The sequence below is a fragment of the Callithrix jacchus genome, chromosome 11, assembly GCF_049354715.1.
Source record: "Callithrix jacchus isolate 240 chromosome 11, calJac240_pri, whole genome shotgun sequence".
Taxonomy (NCBI): domain Eukaryota; kingdom Metazoa; phylum Chordata; class Mammalia; order Primates; family Cebidae; genus Callithrix; species Callithrix jacchus.
This window is the reverse complement of record NC_133512.1, coordinates 12,138,637-12,159,549: the sequence shown is the minus strand read 5'-3', so window position 1 is coordinate 12,159,549 and position 20,913 is coordinate 12,138,637. Positions and strand designations below refer to the sequence as shown.

Sequence of the window (20,913 nt, the reverse complement as noted above, 5' to 3'; positions counted from 1 at the left end):
CCTGGCAGTCCACAGGATTCTGCCCCCTGGGACTTGTGTGCCAACCTTTGTGAAGCCTCAGCTTCAAAGGCCGCAAGCCGCGAGCCCCTCCCCAGATGGGCCAGCAGGGATGGATGGAAGCATGTCGAGGGTTTCTTGCATACTCAGATCCAAGTCTCAGAGTGGGGTCCCTCTGCTGGCCTCCCACCCACCCTCTCCTATCACAAGTGTGGCAGGTGACAGTGTGGTCACTGGGGTGGGAGGAAGTGGAAAGCCCTGAATAGGGCCCACGCCCAAGGGTCTGGCCAAGACCCCTTCATTAGGGTCCCAACTGTGACTTTATTGCTCATGGTCCTTTCCCTGCCCCAGTGGCCCTCATCCCCCAAACCTGAATGCAGAAGTCTTGGTCCTGAATTAAACTCCATGCCACCCCTCAGCTTACGTTGTGGGTTCCTTTTAAGCTGAGCACTTACCTAACAATCAAGACCTCTGATAGTCCTCAGTCCTACCCCACAACCGCCTTGGATTTCTCTTTTTCAAGGTGGTTTCAGCTAGGAGGGTCAGCGTGGCTTGGGTGAGGGCAGACAGGGTAGGAGCATGTGGCAGGTATGAATGACACCTTGACAAAGGTGTCAGGATCCCCACAGGAGGGATGGGGACCCTTTCCCCCCATTGTCCTGGAAACCCAGCTCAGCCCCAGCCCTTGCCCATGCTGCTGCCTGGTACCTTCCACAAGGCCAGACCCCTCCCCGCAAAGCTGTGGCCTGCACCAGCTCCCCTGGCTCTCCTCCTCTGTCTGCTGAGGGCCCCCCACAAGAGCCTGGCTGCCAGTCACAGGAGAAAGGGGTCGGGATTTTGTTTGTGCCTCTGCCTGAGCAGAGAAGGGCTGAAGGGACCACCGAGCCTTGCCCTGGAGAGCCCCTTTGTCCCTGCTGCCCCCACCTCCCCTGGCCCAGACTCCTGCCCTTCATGTCCATCCCTGAGCAGCAGCCCTACCCAGGCTGGGCTCTGGGTGCCAGCTGGTTATGGACATGCCACCTGAGCCCAGGCCAGGAGCCCCTGGATTCATGAGGCTATTTTAAGCACAGCTTCTTGGCCTGCACTCCCCTGGCCCCCAGAAGCTCAACTACTGGTCATCTGCCACCGCCTAGAATGCTGATTGGCAGTTGGCTGGGGTGGGGGCTGGGAAAACACTGTTATAAAGCTGGGAGTGTTGGGGAACGGCCGTCCCTGTCCAGAGTCCTCTGTGGTCCCTGCTGCCACCATGGCCACCCACCGCCTCGTGATGGTCCGGCACGGTGAGAGTACATGGAATCAAGAGAACCGTTTCTGTGGCTGGTTTGATGCAGAGCTGAGTGAGAAGGGGGCTGAGGAGGCCAAGCGGGGAGCCAAGGCCATCAAGGACGCCAAGATGGAGTTTGACATCTGCTACACATCGGTGCTGAAGCGGGCCATCCGCACCCTCTGGGCCATCCTGGACATCACGGACCAGATGTGGCTGCCTGTGGTGCGCACTTGGCGCCTCAATGAGCGGCACTACGGGGGCCTCACGGGCCTCAACAAGGCGGAAACAGCTGCCAAGCATGGAGAGGAGCAGGTGAAGATCTGGAGGCGCTCCTTCGACATCCCGCCACCCCCCATGGACGACAAACACCCCTACTACAACTCCATTAGCAAGGTGGGCTACTGCCTCCACTGGGAAGGCCTCTGGGAGGCTGTGGGGTGGGGAGTCGGGCGGCAGTCCGCTGTCTTGGGAGGGAAACCGGTGTGCCTATGTCCTCCAGGAGCGTCGGTATGCAGGCCTGAAGCCCGGGGAACTGCCCACCTGCGAAAGCCTCAAGGACACCATTGCTCGGGCCCTGCCCTTCTGGAATGAGGAGATCGTTCCCCAGATCAAGGCCGGCAAGCGAGTGCTCATCGCAGCCCACGGGAACAGTCTGCGGGGCATCGTCAAGCACCTGGAAGGTGAGGCCACCCTCTGGAACCCAAGCAGGGGGGTAGGCGGCAGCCCTGGCTGGCTTCTCTCAACAAATGCTCCCGCTGGCCCAGGCCACTCTCTAGGCGTGGGGTTCCACACTGTTCACTGAAAAGGGAGGGCTGAAAAGCCATTTTTTAGTTCTGTGAAACTTTCCTCATTTCTGTATAAGGGACGTACTCCACAGGGGCTGACTGCACTTGAAACTCGCTGTGTCCTGAGGCAGGGCAGGCTCAAAAGGTGGCATCTGCCCAGGGCCACTCAGCCAGGAAATGGAGGGGCTGGGCTCACTGCATCTGGCTCCAAATCCCAACTTTCCGTGGGGCCCTGGACAAGCCACTTCCATCTCTGGGCCTCTACCTTTTCTGGGGTGGCAGGGAACTCCCAGGGTTCCCCCTGGTACTGCATCTCAATGTAGGCTTGGACCCCTCACAGGGCCCTCCCCAATCAGGTCCTCAAAATTCCTGCATGAGCCCCACCACCCATCTCCCTCTGGACTCCCTCTCTGGGCAAAGGAAAGACCAATCAAAAGCAGGGTGCAAGGCTTTGAAGTGGCCAGACTCCAGGCTTAGAGCTGGGGCTCCCACTGAAGAGCAAGGGACAGACAAATGGGCTCAGGATGCATGGGTGCAGGGCAGCCTCGCCTACAGTGACAGGCACCTCCACTCCGCTTCCCACCTTAGTATTCTCAAAACAGCAGGGCAGTCTAAATTAGCATCTTAATGCCCTTCAAGCTTGTTGAGTCCTGGAAAGGCTAGAAGGGTGCCCCAAACCTTCTGCTCCTGGGGCCAATGGGCAGTTGACCAGGGCACCCAGATCGGCAGGTCCTGGAGACCGGGCTAGCCCCAAGCCTGCCTGCTCCACACATGGACACCTGGCACCTGGCACTGGAGCCAGGCAGAGGGAAGGACCACCTGCCTCCTCTCCCTTCTGGGGGCTTCGTGCAGCCCGATGGCCCTCCCACAGCTTGGTATTTTGGTGGTGAATATGGGGATTTCCGTGTAGTGGAGGAGCCGGACTCCCCAGATAACATTCTCTTAAACCCTCCTGCACAGAGCAGGGGTGGAGTGGTGCGAACACCAAAGGTCGAGCTGCTATTCCCAGCTCGGGGGCTGCAGGAGGCAGGCAGGGTCGGGTTTCGGACCAGGCACCGCCTCCCTCTCCCTCCTCCAGCTCCATTGGGCACTTGCTCCTCTGTTCAGGTGTAGAATTTAGAGCACTTTAGAAACTAAAGGGCGAATATCCTTCCTGACCCTCAACTTCAGTCTGGCTGGAGTCACACTGGGCTGAGGGAACTGTGGACAGCACCACCACAGGTCACAGCCACTTGGGTGGGACTAAAGTCACCATTTCTTTTGCCACTGTGCTATTTCTGTAGACTGCTTGGTCTAACTCAGTTACGCCTTGACCTTTAGGGACACTTCTGTGGCCTCGCTCTCAGGGCTGGGAGGGTTGGTGCCAGGGGGACTGGCTCTGTGGCCCATAAATGTCACAGTGTCTGTTGTGTGAACAGGCTGGGTACAGAGGGGCTAAGGACACCTGTTCCTCCGGCACAGGGATGTCAGACCAGGCGATCATGGAGCTGAACCTGCCCACAGGGATCCCCATTGTGTATGAGCTGAACAACGAGCTGAAGCCCACCAAGCCCATGCAGTTCCTGGGTGACGAGGAAACGGTGCGGAAGGCCATGGAGGCTGTGGCTGCCCAGGGCAAGGCCAAGTGAGGGGTGGGCTTGGGCAATAAAGGCACCTCCTCCCACAGCCTGGAGTACAGTGCAGCTGGGCATGCCAGGCTCACCCACAGTTGTGGGGACTCCAGAACAAGGGGTGCAGCCATCCACCCTCCCCCACTCCATGCCTGTGTCACCAGGGGCATAAGCCTAGTTAGTACCCACCCCTAGTCATCAGGACACTGAGCAAGGGCTGCAACTACTCCATGAGTTTGTAGTCAGCACAAGCCCGTGGTGACCCTGAACCTTCAGAGCTTCTTGGTAACCATACTGTAGAAGTGGCATGCTTGGGGCCCGTTAGAGAGAGGCCAAGTGACCCAGCCCTCCCCATGGGGAGCAAGGACCACAGCCAGGGCACAGGTTCCCAGTTAGCTTCCTGCAGAGGACAGGTGGTCCTCTGCTGTCCCGGCAACCTGGGGTAGCACTTAGAGCCCTGCCTCCTGGGTGGGGACAGGCAAGTCCACAGGGGGCCTCAAGGCTGGCAATAGCCCAAACCTGGGTCTTCCATGGGAGTGAAGAGGAAGTTCACTCTTCATGGGAGAGGCACCAGGAAGCCCTGGCAAAAAGGGGAAAGCACAGGAAGGCCGGGAGCAGGGTTGGGCTCCATGCAGCCTTCACCCCAGGCACCAGCAGGTGACACTGCGAGTCAAGCATGTCTGCCTAGCAGCCCTGGGGCCCAGAGGAACCTAATTCCCTGGATGCTCTGTGGGTGCCAGGTACCTCACACCACACACAGCATGCCATCCCATGTAGGCAGAGGGTCCCTGAGGTGCAGAGCAGGGCAGACCTTGGCCTCTCCCAGAGAAAATGGAAGGCAGGAAGGCTCCAACTTCAGTCCCATCTTAACATTTATGCCTCTTCCTGGTGGCTGATCATCAGCTGCAATCTCAGGGTGAGGGTGCTCACCCCAGACAGAGCAGAGGCAGACACCCGGCAGGCAGGGCGGAGGGGAGTGGGGGCTGTTCCCACATAGGAGCCTTCAGGCTACGGCAGGGCGGGTCACAACTGTGAGCCTGTGTAGACCAAACTGGCAATTCATGGTCCAAAAGCATATTTGTTCTTCAGAGACATGGATGAACTGGGACAGAAAACAGGGGAAGACGACAGGCCAAGGCCACTCTGTGTTACTGTTCCTGAAGTCAGAATCAGTTGAGGAACACACTGGAGCCAGCAGGCATCGAGTGAGCCACGTGGAGGAACACGCTGTGTCTGCTGTTTTCAATACCCAGGGTGGGAGCTTGGCCATTCCCATAGCCCAGGCAGAGGGACAGAGACATGGAGTGGGGAGCACAGAGCAGGCTCCGACAAGACAACCTCCCTGCTGCCAAACCATGATCCACTCTGACTTTGGTCACAAACTCCGTTAAAAACGATTCTCTAAGTTCGTTGTTCCCAAGGGTCATTCTAAACTGTGGCGGCCACCACCCCTTAGAAGCAAGAGAAAAAGAAAAAGGCAAATAAATGCAGAAGGCAGCCAGAGCCTCCCAGATGGCCCTGCTCAGGACCCGTCCCCCCAGCTTGGTAGTGGCCACTCAGAGGTCACCAGAGGGCTAGCCACAGGTGGAGCTTGGCTCAATATCCTGTCAGGGGCAAGAGCCAAGCTCTCTGGGAGGGTTGGGAGGATGCAGGAAGGATGTCTGGGAATCCCAGGTCATTGCTGCATTTGGGGTGACAGGCAGAGTCTGCCAAGCCAGAGGGAGCCCTGAGGCCCCTTCCTCACTGGGGTTCCCATTCCTGGAAGAATGCTAACTCCCAGGCCTCTTCTTCCAGCAAGAAGGAAGCCAGGTCTGAGAGGGAAAAGGCAAGACATGCCCCGGCCTCACTCAATGAGCTCCACGTAGTTGGCAGGGAACATGCCAAAGTGGCCATCCGGCCCATAGCCACGCCACCAGCCTTCGTCGATCACCTCAATGCCCGTGATGAGGTTCTCCGGGTCAAAGGAGATCTCTGTGTCGTCAGCTGCAAAGAAGACGAGCCCAGATGCACATCAGGGGCTCCCCCCACATCCCACCTGCTCAGGGAGCCCACAGCAGCCCCACGCTCCTGCAGCACAGCTCACTGCAGCTCTGGTTCCCCCGCAGAAACACCTCTGCTACCCTGCTAAGCTGTGGCCAACATTGCACCCTGTCCCAAAGCAGCTCTGGTGACCACACCCCCAGGGCACACCCTCCTACAGAGCATTCCTGAAAAAGGCTAGACACCTACCAGCCTGCTCCGTGGGGAGCCTCTGCCCCATTCCCCAAGGCCTCCACCCAGGGATGCCTGAGGAACCAGCATCCAGGCCTGGCCCACCTCCCTGTTCAGACCCCATGTTCTATGACAAGGATGGCAACCGGGATTCACATCAGCGGCCAGCAAGTAGCTACAAGGAGCACATGGGGAGGCCTGGGCTGTGCAAGACACTCCAGTGCCACAGTCACCCCCACTCCAGAGGTGCTTCTACCTCTAAACACACCGCCCACCCTCCTGTCTTCTCTTCCTGACACCCCCTGGAGCCATCCTCCCATAAAACCCCAGACCCTCTTGTCTCCTAACCTCAGGACCTTGTGGTCCATGCCAGCCAGGCCAGGGCACCTTACCTGCCTGATAGTCATACAGGGCACGAGCACAGAGCCCTTGCCCACTGAGCCCCTGGCCCTGCATGTGGTGGTCAGTGTGCTCAGAGCCGGCACCTTGCTGCTGCACCTGCCCAGGGATGACAAAGGTGTTACCCGAGACTCAGCCCTTACACCCAATTGCTGCTCTGTCCCACGTGGCTCAGTTCAAGCTGGGAGTACGCAGAGGGCAGGCAGTCTACAGGCTGGAGGGCTGCTGCTGTCCCCACCCTACCAGAGTACAGAAGCCACAGGACGGTGCACAAATACCCCAGCCATGGGCCACAAGGCCCTCTCCCCACCCAGCACCTCCTACAGGCTGGTGCTTGCTCTGACAATTTATAGCACAGGGCTGCTCCAAAAATGCATGTGCTTTAAAACCTGGGATCTGGGGAGCATGCCCCAGAAAATTCAGGCGCCCCGTGATAAGTGTTCCTGAGTGTGCAGCCCCTTCCTGGCCCCAGCCCCACTGCAGAAACCTACCAGCGGGGGCTCCTCGTAGAAGGTCTCCTGCTCCGGGGGCTCCTCATACACAGCCTCCTCTTCTGCCTGCACCAGACATGCAGGAGTGCTGGGCACCAGCTCCTCATGGAGATCTGCACCAGGGAACACAGTAGGTTCTCACTCCCACACATCCCCCTCCTCCATTACTGTCCTCCAGGGTCCCCATGGAGTGACAAGCGCCTTGCCTGCCCTGGGCCTTGAGACGGTGGCAGCTGGCTCTCTGCTGAAGTGGGTCTCTGGTTGGGTGAGCTGCTTTTGCAGGAAGGGGCTCCTCAGCTTGCCTGCAAACCCAGGTAAACACACACAACATCACTTTAGAAACACCACCTGCTGAAGCACACACACAAACACGACCCACCCTCCACACTCCAACCTGGTGTACTCAAGGCAGTCTCAAGGAGCTTGCCCTGGCTAGTGCAGAACAGACACCCCAGGACTATGTGTTATGTGGTGACCTGGTAGACAGTGCAGCCCAGTATCTTTTGGAGGCCAAACTGGTGACCAGCGTAGTCACTGATGAGGTCAAGGGCCCCAAGTGTGCCTCCTCCTCACTCACTCATCCCTGTCACTGATACATCTGTCACTAGCCTCAGGGGAGCCCACATAGGACCCCAGGCTCCCCCTCAGCCTGCTGATGCCTTGTGGCCAGGCCTAGAGGGAGGTCTCACCCGGCTGAGGACTGGAGATGGAGGTGGTGGACATGGCCCTCTCCTTTTGCTTGAAAATCTCCCGTGGGTGCACAGCAGACTCCTGCAGGGAAGCACATGTCGTCCCCTGCAGTGGGAGAAACTTTCACCGCTTCTCCCCAGATCACAGCTGCTCTAGCTATTGGCCAGGTAGCCCCTCAAAGGTAAGCGTGGGGCCAAGAGGCAAAACATGTCCTCAGGTGAAAAGTCATTTAAAAATAAAAAGTAATTTTAAAAAATGAAGGAAAATACAGAAGCCAAGAGGTTCACAGGGACTCCCCCAGGACCAGGTGCAGTCCATGCCAGAAGCTTCTACCCTTGGCTTTCCTCTCTTGAGGTGGCCAGATGTCAACCTGCCCTAGCTGAGAGCAGGGTGGCCTCTGCCCAGGTCTGGGGTAGGCCCTCAGTCTGAGATCAGGGACTTCTGTGTGTGGTCAGGACAGGCCAAAACAAGTAGAGCACCCCATCTTACCTGCTCATCTCGGTTCCTTGAAACCACTTCTTGCTGCTGCTCCCATGTCCTGCTGGGAAGGGCCGGGTGGGGCACAGCTGAGGCACAGCCACAGACTCTCACGCCACACTGCTCAGTCCTCCTCGCATCCGTGGGATGGAGCAGGTGCCCGGCAATGCCCCGGGGTGGGTTCCCCAGTTTAGCCCCCACCTCTGTCTCACCTCTGGGGGCTGGCCTCGCCACCCTGCTCCTGATAGCGCTGCTCCCGGCGTGCAGCCTCACGCAGCTCACGCTCCCGGCGCTCCTGCTCCAGCTGCCGCTGCACCTCCTCAGCCCGCCGCTTTTCCTCCAGCCGACGGTTCTCTTCCTCCTTCTGTGGGGAGAGCCACTGCCCACTAAGCCCCGTGCTAACACTTTAGCCTCATCCCCTGTCCACGACTGGGCTTTAGGCACAGAGCCAAAGGCGGGCAACAGAGCCAGTCACTCATTAGCCTTGTGCCTTAACCTACCCGAGCCTCAGTGTGATCATCTGTAATGGGCACCAAGGAGAGCAGATGCTGCACGAGCTCACTTGCGAGGAAAGCTGAGCCACAGCAAGCAGAACACTCCCACGTGCCTGGCACACCCGGGGAAGCACTCACCTCTGCTTTGGCCCAGAAGCTGTCTTTACCAACCCTTTTAATCTCAGACACAGCATTGGTCTTCTGGTATACAGAGCCCTGTAGGGGACAGCACTCATTAGAAACCTGAACCCAGGTGGAAGCCCAGGCCCACAGGCACCAGAGGAGAGAATTCACTAAACTCGCAACAGCACAGGTGAGGGCTGCCAGGACTGGACCCAGCAGTGGCAACAGAGTGCTGCCCAGTGACCCTCAAGGAGACACACACCAAGATGACCTGAAAGAAGCCCAGGACACTACCCCAAGGGGTAGGCTCAATCCCATACACTGGATGGGTCTCTGGTCCTCATGGATGGGGGCCAGGGAAAGAAAGGATGTGCCAGTGTCATGATCTTGAGGGCGCCAGACTATCACAGCCATGCATCCTGCAGAGTCTCCATTCTGACCGCACAGGGTGGGCTCCAGATGAGGGCTCTGGAACAGCTAGTCCAATCCCCAGGCAAGGTCAGAGGGCTACTCCTGCTCATCTAATCAGTGGACACCCACCACAGCTCATGGCTGACCATCTGCAGAAACTAGGCAGGCAAGTGCCCAGCCAGCCTGGGAGCTGGAAAGTGCACACTCTTGGCCCCCTGCCCTCAGGGCCTGAGCAACAAAAGGGCTGGCGATGGACAGGCAGCACTCACCACTGGGGCCTGGGGCCCCGTGTCCTGGAAGCGGCCACTCTCTTTGTGAAAGCTGTAGTTGGCACCTGAAGCCTTGGCCACCTTCTCCATGATGCATTCAGGCTCCACATCCTCCTCGGCCCGTGCGTTGATGGTCACGTGGGCCCCCTGCAGCGGGAGCAGCACTTGAAAAAAAGGCTTTGCAAGCCCGGGAGAAAATGTGGCAAACTCCTGTCAGTCCACACAGCACAGGCCACCCCTACACCACACAGGACTGGAATCAGGAAACCAGAAGGTGCCTGTCTGGCTGCTGAGAACCGAGACACAAGTTCCCCTCAAGGGCTGGAACAAACCAACTTGGAGCAAACCCTTCACACTTGCCCCAGCTCATGTGAGACCCTCGCCCTCCACATGCTATCCAGTAGTTCCTTCTATAGCTGTATATATTCCCTGCTGCATATCAGTAGATGGCCCAGGCATGATTTGCATTAAAGGCCTTCCTTCTAATCAGTGAAAACTAATTTTAAATGCCATCTGGAAACCACAAAAGACCCTGAATAACTAAAGCAATCCTAAGCAAAAAGAATAAAGTTGGAGGCTTCATGCTACCTGATTTAAAATTAAACTACAAAGCCATAGTAATCAAAATAGCATGGTACTGGCATAAACACAGACATAGAACAATGGAAACTAACAGAGCACCCAGAAATAAGTCCATACACTTAAAGGAATGTAAAGTAGTACAGCCATTATAAAAACAGCATGTTTTTTTGTTTTTCAGTTTTTTTGAGACAGAGTCTCACTCTGTCGCCCAGGCTGGAGTGTAGTGGCACAATCTCGGCTCACTGCAACCTCCACCTCCTGGGTTCAAGAGATTCTTCTGCCTCAGCCTCCTGAGTAGCTGGGATTACAGGTGCCTGCCACCACACCTGGCTAATTGAATTTTTTTTTTAGTAGAGATGGAGTTTCATCATGTTGGCCAGCTGGTCTCAGAACTCCTGACCTCAGGTGATCCACCTGCCTTGGCCTCCCAAAGCGCTGGGATTATAGGCATGAGCCACCGCGCACAGCCAACTGTATCGTTTTTAAAACAGTATTTTCGTTCTACTAAAAATATAACTACCATATGATCTAGCAATCCCACTGCTGGGGATATATCCAACTCTGGTGTTCTGCACTATTAACAACAGCCAAAATATGGAATCAACCTAAATGTCCATCAGTGGATAAAAGGGTAAAGAACATGTAGTATATAAACATGAAGGAATATTATTCAGCCATGAAACAGAATGACATCCTGTCACTTGCAGCAACATGGATGGAACTGGAGGTCATTATGTTAAGGGAAATAAGCCAGGCACAGAAGACAAGTATTGTCTGTTCTCACTCATAGATGGGAACTAAAAGAGTGGGTATCCTGGAGGGAGAGAGAATGGTGGTTACCAGGGGCTGTGAAGGGCATGGGGGAGAGAAAATGAAGAGAAGTTGCTTAACAGATACAAAAATACAGTTAAGTAGAAGGAATAAATTCTAGTATTCAATAGTTTGTTTGTTTGTTTGTTTGTTTGTTTTGAGACGGAATTTTGCCTTTGTTGTCCAGGTTGGAGTACAATGACACGATTTCGGCTCAGCCCAACTTCTGTGTTCCAGGTTTAAGTGATTCTCCTACCTCAGCCTCCCGAGTAGTTGGGATTACAGGCATGTGCCACCATGCTTGGCTAATTTTTTGTATTTTTAGTAGAGACGGGGTTTCTCCGTGTCGGTCAGGCTGGTCTCAAACTCCCAACCTCAGGTGATCCGCCTGCCTCAGTCTCCCAAAGTGTTGGGATTACAGGCATGAGCCACCACACCCAGCGGGAAATTATAGTTAACAATAATTTGTGTTCAAATTAGCTAGAAGAGAAAAACTGTAATGTTCCCAACACAAAGAAAAGTGTGTTGCGATACAGGTTGAGCATCCCTAAGCTAAAATTCTGAAATCCAAACTGCTCCAATGAACATTTCCTTCAAGCATCATGTCGGCACTCAAAACATTTCAGATTCTGGAGAATTTCGGATTTTGGATGCTGAACTGGTAAGTATATAATGCAAATATTCCAAAATCGGAAAAAATCCACAACATTTTTGGTCCTAAGCATTTCAGGTAAAGGATACTCCAACCTGTATACTCGATAAGCTGGGAATTCTCTTATCAGCTCCTAGATGGAAACTGAGGTATAGCTGAAGAAATGTCGGTGGAACCAGATATCAAAATTCTGAATCTCCTTTGCCAAAAGAAATGCAACCAGAGAAATGCAAAAAGTTACCTGACAAGTAACCAATAAATGCTTTTGCTACAAATATTTTTTAAAATTTAAAAAGGTTCTATTGTGGGACTGACATGAATCCATGTAGAAATGGGCTGGAAAGGAATGCATCAAAGGGCATGTGCGTGCTATGGTGGTGAGCACTCTCCCCTTCCTCCAAATCCTGACAGTATTACTAAGCTGTTTAGAGGGATCATAAATCAAAACAGAACCAGGGCCCAGCCTTCCCACTGTACCAGCTCCATCATGATCCTTCACCCTGCCCCACGGAGGCCAGCCTGTAGCTGGCTCTGGCCACATCCTGACCTCCCATGCACTTGCTGATAGAGAGTGAAGCAGCCTTTGGTGATGCCCTGAAGGGCAGGCAGAGAGCATTAGTCACGAGCACACTCCCAACTCCAGTTCTGATTCCCGCTCGCTTGCACCCAGGAACCTGGAAGAACTCAAGCCTGTGAGGCCTGTTCCCAGGAGCAGGCCTTGCCTGGCCTCACCTTCAGGAAGTTGGCCATGGTGCTGACGTGGCTGGCGCAGGCTCCTTTCCGCACATCGTTCACACCCTCGCCTGTCTGCAACACAAGTATACCCAGAATGACCCAGGCCTCCCACAAAGCCACTTCCCTCCCCTGGAAACCCAGTATCTACCCTGTGTCTCAGAAAAGAGAAAACTGAAACACCCAAAGCAGAACCTATTCTTCTGATTGTGTCACACAGTAAGTTCCCATGCCTCCAAGGGGCTCATGCACACTCTCTGAGCAGGATGGCTACTGGCTTCTGCTGTAGAGGGGGTTTCATGAGCTTTTGGTTTTTGTTTTTGGAGACAGAGTCTCACTCTCTCACCCAGGCTGGAATGCAGTGGCACGATCTCGGCTTACTGCAACCTCCGCCTCCCAGGTTCAAGCAATTCTCCTGTCTCAGCCTCCCAAGTAGCTGGGACTATAGGCGCATGCTGCCATGCCCGGCTAATTTTTTGTATTTTAGTAGAGACGGGGTTTCACCACGTTGCCCAGGCTAGTCTCGAACTCCTGAGCTCAGGCAATCTACCCACCTCAGCCTTGCAAAGTGCTAGGATTACAGGCGTGAGCCACTGCGCCTGGTCTTTATAAGTCTTCTTGATCTCCACCAAGGGATCAGAGGCCCTGTCCCTGCACTCCCAGGCTCCTAAACACTCCCTCAGGCTCTCTACTCCATCAGAACAACCACCCTCAAGAGGAGGGGACAAGGACTCCCTGGGAATGCTTTCACTCCATTCTGCAGAAAGAACTCTAGGCTTGGAGGGTGAATTCTGCATAGCAAAGCCAGTTATTCCTTGGACCACAATGACTCTATCAACTACTCTGCTCATGCACCAGCTCAGGGCTGTTCTGTTGATCTACTGAGTCATGCCAGTAAAACACTCTGTTCCTGACATCAAGACAAAACAGGAAAGAAGACCATGGGGTTTCCTGGGTCACACCTAGATGAAACGGGCTCTACATACCCAGTTGATGAGGACAAATTTGGGTAGTCCAGAGTTGGGGTCCTTCACTCTGCAGAAGGCGTACATCACCTTCCCGCTGTTGAGCTCCTCCACCATCTCCTCCAGACCACCCTCTGCAGCAGAATCACAAGGAAGGTAAGCGGTGGTCCTGACATTCCCTGCTGGCCCCGGTCCCACCAGGAAGGGAAGCCAAGCTGCCTTTAAACCAGGGCTTCTCACCCTTACCTGTATCAGAATCTTTCTAGGGGTATGTTTAAAATCAGAGTCCTGGGCACCACCCCCACTAAACCGACTGAGGAGAGCTGGGTGGGACCCAGGAGTCTGCAATTCTGACAAGCATCTCAGGTAATTTTTTTTACCCACACTCATTTAAAAACCACTTCTCTAAATCCAGAGGTAATTCTGGAAAGAAAAACGGTCATTTCCACGGCAAACTAGTCACCAGACTTCCAAATGGAGGATCTCTATGTCAAAATTTTATTGTTGCCTCAACCTTGCAAAGGGGACCTGAATAGCAGGGCCTGTGGAGTCACCCCTCCCTACATCTGTGTCTGCTCAGGCTCCAGGGCCGCCCAGACGGCGAGACCAGATGGAAAGCCCTGCAGTGGTATAACCAGCTCAGCCCTCACAGACTCTCAGACAGGAGAGGGTGATGGGAGCAGCGGGGGAACAGGAGTGGGCAGCTCTAAACCATTCTCCCCTGCCACTGAGGCTTAGCCCCCACAAGCTTTCCCAGGTTATAAGGAGGAGGAGCTGATGAGGTGTTTTAGCTACAGGGCTCTGTGCGTGGAGGCGGTCATGAGTCCCCACTCTGGGGACAGCAACTTGTCGAGTTTGTGGCAGAGCCCTGTCCTGTGCCACTGGGGATGATGATAGGAAACCTGAGTTGCTGATCCCTGCAACTCCCAGTCATCTGCTACACCACATGTCTACTGTTCAATGGTGATCCTTCTAGAAAGAGTACACCTCCTAAAAAGGTTGTGAAAGGAAGGGACTTTCTACCAACAACAGCCACCAAACCGTGGCAAACACACTCTGAGCACTCATTGAAAGATGAAGCCGTGTCCAGCTCAGGACAGAGGAAGGGGTCAGGTAAGTTCTGGAGGAAGGGCAGTCAGGGATGTCAGCTGGGGGCCCACAGGTCACACTCTGACCCAGCCTATCCTGACAACCTCTGCCCTATGCTGGCCAAGAGTCTGTCCTTCCTGTAGAGACCCCTAGAGCCTCTCCTGTGACTATCTGTAGTGATACTGCCTCTCCCAGTGAGGATGGGGGTCCCTGCAAGCACTCGGCACGAGACCAGGACGGGACAAAGGGAGAAGAGGACGTGTCTGTGGACCTTCTCTCCACCAGCACCAGTTCTGGGACCGGTAAGCTTCCCGCTGCAGCTCCCCGGACGCAGGCTGCCCACAAGCTGGAGAGAGTCAGCCTGTTTCCCACTCAGCTCTCCCAAAGAAGACACAGAGAAAGCACTCCCCTGCACCCTAAAGGGAGGAGAGCCGAGGAGGAGTGTTTTCATTTACACATATCTGAAAGTTAAAGCCTGCCAGAAGTTGCCAGTGAGCACTGGAAACACCATGTGGCTTGGAGGACTAAAACAGCTGAGTGCTCTGGCCCTGAGTCCTGCCAGCTCATGTCCTGATCAGGGGGCCAGGGAACCCCCAATGGAGTTAATGCGGGGTGGGTCTGCAGGAGGCAGGCTCCAACCCACTTCCCACCCTCAGTGGAGGAAGGTGTTGAGCTACTGGCAGAGGCCACCGGTGTGATAAGAGTCCCCTTCTTCCTGTGCAAAAGCTGAAATGCCAGCTGAAATGCACTGCTGATGGTCACAATCCTCTCTCCTTTGCATACCTCACCCCCTACCTCCTGGTGTCCCCAAGTCCATTTGGAGTTATACTCACCCCCTGTGCCAGCCACACGGATGTCATTGCTATTGCCTTCATAGGTAAAGAGAGCCCTGAAATGAAACACAAGTGAGTTCTGTGGCTAGCATCTTGGGTTCCGTCTCTCCACACCGCACCTACCATGGCTTCTCACTATACCCCAAAGAGCTTGGGCTGACAGTAACACTGTGAGCAGACACGGGACTGTTCTCGATTTGCTCTGACCCGCTAGGCAGGTCCTCAGTAGGCAACTACGCAGACTTCTCAGCTCTGTAGCTGGGATGATGCTGGCCTGACTTACCATGGGGTGCGGGGAGCACACATCCACTGTGAGGAAAACATGAGCTGTGGAGTTTCGCAATGACTGCTATACAGTCATGTGTCAAATACTCACCTGGCCACCAGGTATATGGATTTGAAGAGACAAAACATACATATTCCTGAACCCAGAGCACCCAAAAGGAGAAGCAAGTTGGAGAATACACGCACTGGACCCCTTAGAAGGCTGCCCACCACTCCTGTGCATGTCTGCCCTGGCTCCAGTGAAGCCTGGCGGGTAGGGTAGCAGGTCCTTCCAGGCTTGAGACTCTTTGGTAAACACACACTTCTGCAGGTTGTGTTCATCGGAAACCGAAAGGCAATGCCACAACATGAAATCACAGTTAAAACCATGAACCTGCCAAGGCCTTCACGGACAGGTCCCCATGAGCAAGTTTTCTATCTAGCAGATCCTTATCTCTCCGTGGGTAACATGGGGACATGACTTTTTTTTTTTTTTTGAGACGGAGTTTTGCTGTTGTTACCCAGACTGGAGTGCAATGGCACGATCTCGGCTCACTGCAACCTCCGCCTCCTGGGTTCAAGCAATTCTCCTGCCTCAGCCTCCCGAGTAGCTAGGACTACAGGCGCGCACCACCATGGCCAGCTAATTTTTGTATTTTTAGTTGAGACGGGGTTTCACCTTGTTGACCAGGATGGTCTCGATCTCTTGACCTCGTGATCCACCCACCTCGGCCTCCCAAAGTGCTGGGATTATAGGCATGAGCCACCGCGCCCGGCGGCTTTCTTTTCTTGTAAGATTAATTATTCATAAGAACTCTGGGCCAGGCATGGAGGCTGAGGCAAGAAGATCGCATGAGCCCAGGAGTTTGAGACCAATCTTGGCAACATGGTAGGACCCCGTCTCTACCAAAAATAAAAATCAGCCAGGGATTGTGGCACATGCCTGTAGTCCCAACTATCTGGGAGGCTGAGGTGGGAGGACTGCTTAAGCCTGGGAGGTTGAAGCTGCAGTGAGCCATGATGATGCCATTGTACTCCAGCCCAGGCAACAGGGCAAAACTCCAACTCTTAAAAAAAAAAAAAAAAAAAAACTCTGGAAAAGATTCATTCTGGTTTATAAACTTGTGCCCCAGAGGAAAGAAGTGTTCTCTGTAAAAAGTAATGTGTGTGAGGGGTTCCCTGTAGTACACTTAAAACCAGCTATTAGCACAAACCTTGCAGCAACTCAACATCCCCAGCAGGGTTGCTGGACATGGGTTGGGAGCACTGACCCACTGAACTGCAAGCCAACGGCAAAACCCAGTCCGGTGTGTGTCATCTCCCCAGCCTCTAAAGCACACGCCTGCTGAGGTGGGCCATACAGAAGCTCCAGTCGGACAGGAACCAAATCAGCTTCAACTTGGCTTCCCTAGGGCTTTGCCAATGCCACTGGGTAGAAATGCTTATGTCTGAGAAAGATGGAAGAAATTAGACCCAGGCCCGGTAGATATGGTTGGTAGGGAAGAAACAGGCCACCAGGAAAGAGCCACTGCTTAACGGGCAAGGAGACGGAATACAGCAGGACAGAAACACTGAACGAGAAACCTCAGAGAAAAGGAACTAGAGAAAAGACCACAGAGAAACAAGAGAAAGATTTGAGAGATGGCACACTGCCAGCAAGAGCTGGTGGAACTCCCTGGAGGAAAAAAGCCCATTCCTCTTGATGGTCAGAGTCCTGGCTGCCAGAAGACAGCGAGCTGACACAAGCAGCAGGGAAGAGAAGATGGCAGCTCAACCCAGCTCTTGCAAGAAGGGACTCAGCCAGCTGTGGTGGCTCACGCTTGTAATCCCAGCATTTTAGGAGGCCAAGGTGGGCAGATCCACTGAGGTCAGGAGTTTGAGACCATCCTGGCCAACATGAGAAACCTTGTCTCTATTAAAAATACACAATTAGCCAGGCATGGTGGTGCACACCTGTGATCCCAGCTACTAGGGAGGCTGAGGCAGGAGAATCACTTGAACCTGGGAGGCTGCAGTGAACTAAGATCATGCCACTGCACTCCAGCCTGGAAAACAAGAGCGAAACTCCTCTCAAAAAAAGAGGGGGGACTCAGCAGCTAATAAGAACCAAGCTCAATGCCTGCCACCTACCTCTCTGATTTCATTCCCCTCTACCCCAGGCCACCTCTAAGAATGTTCCCAGCTGCCAGGCATGGTGGCTCACTGCACTTTGGGAATCCCTGCACTTTGGGAAGCCAAGGCAGGCAGATCACCAGGTCAGGAGTTCAAGAACAGCCTGGCTATCGTAATAAAACCCAGTCTCTACTAAAAATCCAAAAAGTTAGCCAGGCATGGTGGCAGACACCTATAATCCCAGCTACTCGGGAGGCTGAAGCAGGAGAATCGTTTGAACCTGGGAGGCAGAGTTTGCAGTGAGCCAAGATCTCGCCATTGCACTCCAGCCCAGGCAACAAAGTAATAATAAAATAAGAATGTTCCCAGTTCAGAGGTTCTTTCCCACTTCAGAGGCCCTTTGAAAGAAGGGCAAAGGAAGTTTCAAATCAACATGAAAAAACATGGTGCACTGGCCTCTGAACAGCAAGGAATATGGAGTATCAAGCATCTTCTAATTCAATCATTCCTTCTGAAAATAAGTAACCTTATTTTCAGTTAATAATAACTGAAAAATAACCCAGAGCCTACTGCTTACTAGTGACAGGAATGAAGCTATGAACAATCCCTAAAAGGTCCTCCCATGGAACTTACTCTCTAACGAAAAAAAACCACACACCCAACACTAATGTACTAACAGAGAGTGAAGCAGGTGCAGGGGGTGAAACATGAACTGGGTGAGAACAATAAGATCCAAGACGGAGAGCTGATGTCATGGCGGCTCCCCAGTCTCTATGGCCTCCCCAGTGCCACCACTGTGTGTGTGAAACCTCTCATGACCCACCAAATTAGAGACCACCTCTTCTTCCTCTGATCTCTCTACCACCTTTTCTGTACGACTCTCAGTCTACCCTTCATCTAAGCATCTGCTACACATAACAACTGTGCCTCAGGCACCAAGGACAAAGAGAAGGCCCACCCCACCCCTTCTAGCAAGAGATGAAGGCGACAAGAAAAGTCCTAAGGATTTCCAGCATATGTTGTGTGGGTATGTCTCTGAAGGAAGTCAAACAGAAAGAGGGGGAAAAGTGCCTACAGACAGGAAGCTAGGAGTCAAGGACGGCCTCTGTGAGAAGGCAATCTCAGAGCAGCCAAGAAGTGAAGGCTGGGGAGCCACCTGGGGCCATGTGGAAGAAGTGTGCTCTACGCAGAGGACGCAGCAGAGCAAGGATCCTAAAGAGGAACCAGCTTGTAAGTTTGAGGAAGAGAAATAAAGCCAGAGTGGTGACAAACAGGTGTGGCCACAGTGTGGTAAATGGGAGAGGTGGCAGGTTCTGGGTCATCAGCAGAGCAAGGAGTCTAGGCTTTATTTAATGTGCAACAGGAAGCCGCTGCAGAGTTACAGGCACGGAAGTGACATGGTCCAGATATTTTTCCGCAGTGTGCGGGAATATGCCACACAGTATCTGCTGAGTAACTACCTTAATGGCTGTGACAATGAGGGTGGAGGCCAGTGGCTTACGCTGCTGAGTGACACAACCTATAGTGCTGCAGGAGCCTGGAGGTAGGGAGGGGGCAGGGGGGCTGTCTGGGCAGATGAGTCCAGTGACAGGTTCTTCATGCACAAAGGCACTTTCAGTTACGTGCCTCTTCCTCAAATCTTACAAGCTGGTAGGTTCTGACTTTGTGAGGGCAAAGAGGAGGCTCCATAACCTTCATGAGGGACAGAGAGTAGATGGGGTGGGTTTAAATGTGAGGCCAGGAGCGGTAGCAGACAGCTCTGGTAAGCAGCCCAAAGAAAGGCTATGGAAGCCCCTCTTCAGAGGGGCTGTGAGGCATCATCCCAAACCAGTGATGGTTCCTGAGAAGACTAATGATGAAGACAGACCTAGAAGGGAAATTGATCAGGAGGGCCAGGAGGCTCCTAGGTAAGTTGCAAGGGTAAACAGAATGATCAAGAGCATGTAGAGAAGCAAAATCTTTAATTGGGCGGGGCTGGAGAGGGGCAAAGATTCGTCTGGGTTCTAAAGTCAAATGGTATCATGCGGACATGAAAATGGAGCGCTCACCGCAGAGCTACCTTTGACTGGGTCTGAAGTACCAGGAGAGGTCTAGGAGAAACACGAACAGGGATTGGAGAGAGGCAAAACGGGGCTGACATCTAGGGGCTCTCCTTAGAAAAACAAGTGATGACATGTGGGTAAATTTTCTGAGGGATTATAAAGCAGGCAGAAAACCCTACCAAGGAAGTGATGAGACACCCTTCTTTAGATGCCTCCCAAACAGAAGAGGTGCTGTTTGGCACAAGTGCCATCCAGGGAACCCAGACCTGGATGAGTCTACAGAGACCCTACAGACCCAAGCAACTGGTGTTCTAAAGCTCTTCCCCTAATGGCCCGGGGCTGAGGAAAAGGCAAAGCTACATCATCATCAGTACCACCACAGTACACTGTATAAAAGCCGCTCTGTGCTGGGCACTAGGGAAGTGCAGAGGAGATGAGAAAGCACTTATAAAAGTGGAGATGGCTCCCACACAAGAGGAAGACTCAGTCGGGAGGGCCTCAGTGCTGACCACAGGGTGGCCCCTCCACGACTCAGCCTCCAGTGCCCAGTTTCTATTCCCCAAAGTTGGTCACCTTAGCCCACCGTACTCAGCATATTTCTCAGAACTGGAATTTCCCAAAACCGGTCACTAAAAACAATTAAGTAAAGGGGAAAGTGAGGATATCTTGGGTGGCGGAGGGAAAATGGGACCTTTTCCCAAATAGATAGCAAGCCTCCTACTTTCGTACATCTTCCCATGGCTCAGGCACAGGAAAGAGTACACTTTCTGGAGAAACGAAGTTCTGAAGTCCACGTTCACAAAGAACCAAGAGCCCAGATCCCCGAGCTCCTCATCTGAAGCCCCCAGAGCAAGGCTCACGTTCCCAGCCCGGCAGCCAAACCGGTCTCAACCGCCCATCCCTGAACACAGCGTTTGCAAGAAACAGGACATGGCTTCCGCCTTCTTAGGGAGGGCTGTGCAGGACCCCCTTTTCCAGGGAAGTCCCAGGGCTGGAAAGAAGAGCCTGGCGAAGATAGCAAGCACAATCAGGCCGAGGATCCAACATGGAAGCCCGCGGAGCCCACACTGGGTGGCGAGTGGCAGGGGGAGGGGCAGACTCACTGGGGCCCCCCAAGCCGGGTTTAACCTGTCCACAATCGGCGGAGCAAGGGGTGACGAGGGTGAGATAGCATTCCCGCTGCGGCGTGGAGGGGAGAGACAGGTAAGCCCCCGGCTACCTGCGGCGGCGCCACTCCGCGCTGGAGCTCCGGCTCCTCCCGCGTCCCCGGCTCGCCCCAGACAGACCCACCCCCGTGGCAGCCCCTGGCCCGACCCCGGCCCGCCTCGCCGCCCACCAGTCGGTTGGGGACTTCTCGGTGACCACCCGCACGTAGGCCTCCTGCAGCGCCGGCCCGTTCCGGCTTAGATTCGCCGCCATGGCCCGCCCGGCTGTCTCCGCGCCGCCGCTGCAGCTTCCGGGCCGTACCGCCCCTTGACAGCAGTGAAGCCTCGCCTCCGACAACCGGAAACCCCCGCCCCACGGCCGGAAGCGGAAATGGATGGGGCCCGCTGCATCCGCGGGTCCTAGCTGGGCGCCTGGACGGCTGATCTAGCATCCGGGTCCCGC

General features: G+C 54.2%; 2 protein-coding genes across 5 annotated transcripts; one reads left to right on the top strand and one right to left on the bottom strand.

Moving 5' to 3' along the window:
- Positions 1–1,205: 1,205 nt before the first annotated feature.
- On the top strand, positions 1,206–3,714 carry PGAM2 (phosphoglycerate mutase 2). Its single transcript, XM_002751371.6, has 3 exons — positions 1,206–1,657; positions 1,764–1,944; positions 3,511–3,714. Exons 1-3 carry the CDS (start codon positions 1,244–1,246, stop codon positions 3,675–3,677), a joined length of 762 nt encoding a protein of 253 aa, XP_002751417.1. The 5' UTR covers positions 1,206–1,243; the 3' UTR covers positions 3,678–3,714.
- A 799-nt stretch (positions 3,715–4,513) lies between these two features.
- DBNL (drebrin like) lies at positions 4,514–20,789 on the bottom strand. 4 transcript variants are annotated; one of them, XM_078342284.1, is made up of 13 exons: positions 20,642–20,789; positions 14,888–14,943; positions 12,987–13,099; positions 12,001–12,075; positions 9,225–9,371; positions 8,560–8,637; positions 8,140–8,291; positions 7,940–7,991; positions 7,450–7,555; positions 6,967–7,062; positions 6,761–6,873; positions 6,263–6,368; positions 4,514–5,642 (listed from the first exon to the last, which is right to left on the bottom strand). In XM_078342284.1, the coding sequence occupies exons 1-13, from the start codon at positions 20,722–20,724 to the stop codon at positions 5,503–5,505; spliced, it is 1,317 nt and encodes a 438-aa protein (XP_078198410.1). In that variant the 5' UTR covers positions 20,725–20,789; the 3' UTR covers positions 4,514–5,502. The 4 variants fall into 4 exon arrangements, with proteins under 4 accessions (XP_078198410.1, XP_078198412.1, XP_078198411.1 ...); XM_078342286.1 differs by having other exon boundaries at positions 7,450–7,531; XM_078342285.1 differs by having other exon boundaries at positions 7,940–7,988.
- Positions 20,790–20,913: the final 124 nt, after the last annotated feature.

Coding starts and splice junctions, on each gene's coding strand:
- PGAM2 (XM_002751371.6), top strand. CDS start 1,244: ATGGCCACCCACCGCCTCGTGATGGTCCGGCACGGTGAGAGTACATGG. Junction 1,658..1,763: donor ACTACAACTCCATTAGCAAG/GTGGGCTACTGC, acceptor TATGTCCTCCAG/GAGCGTCGGTATGCAGGCCT. Junction 1,945..3,510: donor CATCGTCAAGCACCTGGAAG/GTGAGGCCACCC, acceptor CCTCCGGCACAG/GGATGTCAGACCAGGCGATC.
- DBNL (XM_078342284.1), bottom strand. CDS start 20,724: ATGGCGGCGAATCTAAGCCGGAACGGGCCGGCGCTGCAGGAGGCCTAC. Junction 14,944..20,641: donor GAGAAGTCCCCAACCGACTG/GTGGGCGGCGAG, acceptor GTTTCATTTCAG/GGCTCTCTTTACCTATGAAG. Junction 7,063..7,449: donor CATCTCCAGTCCTCAGCCGG/GTGAGACCTCCC, acceptor CTGGGTTTGCAG/GCAAGCTGAGGAGCCCCTTC.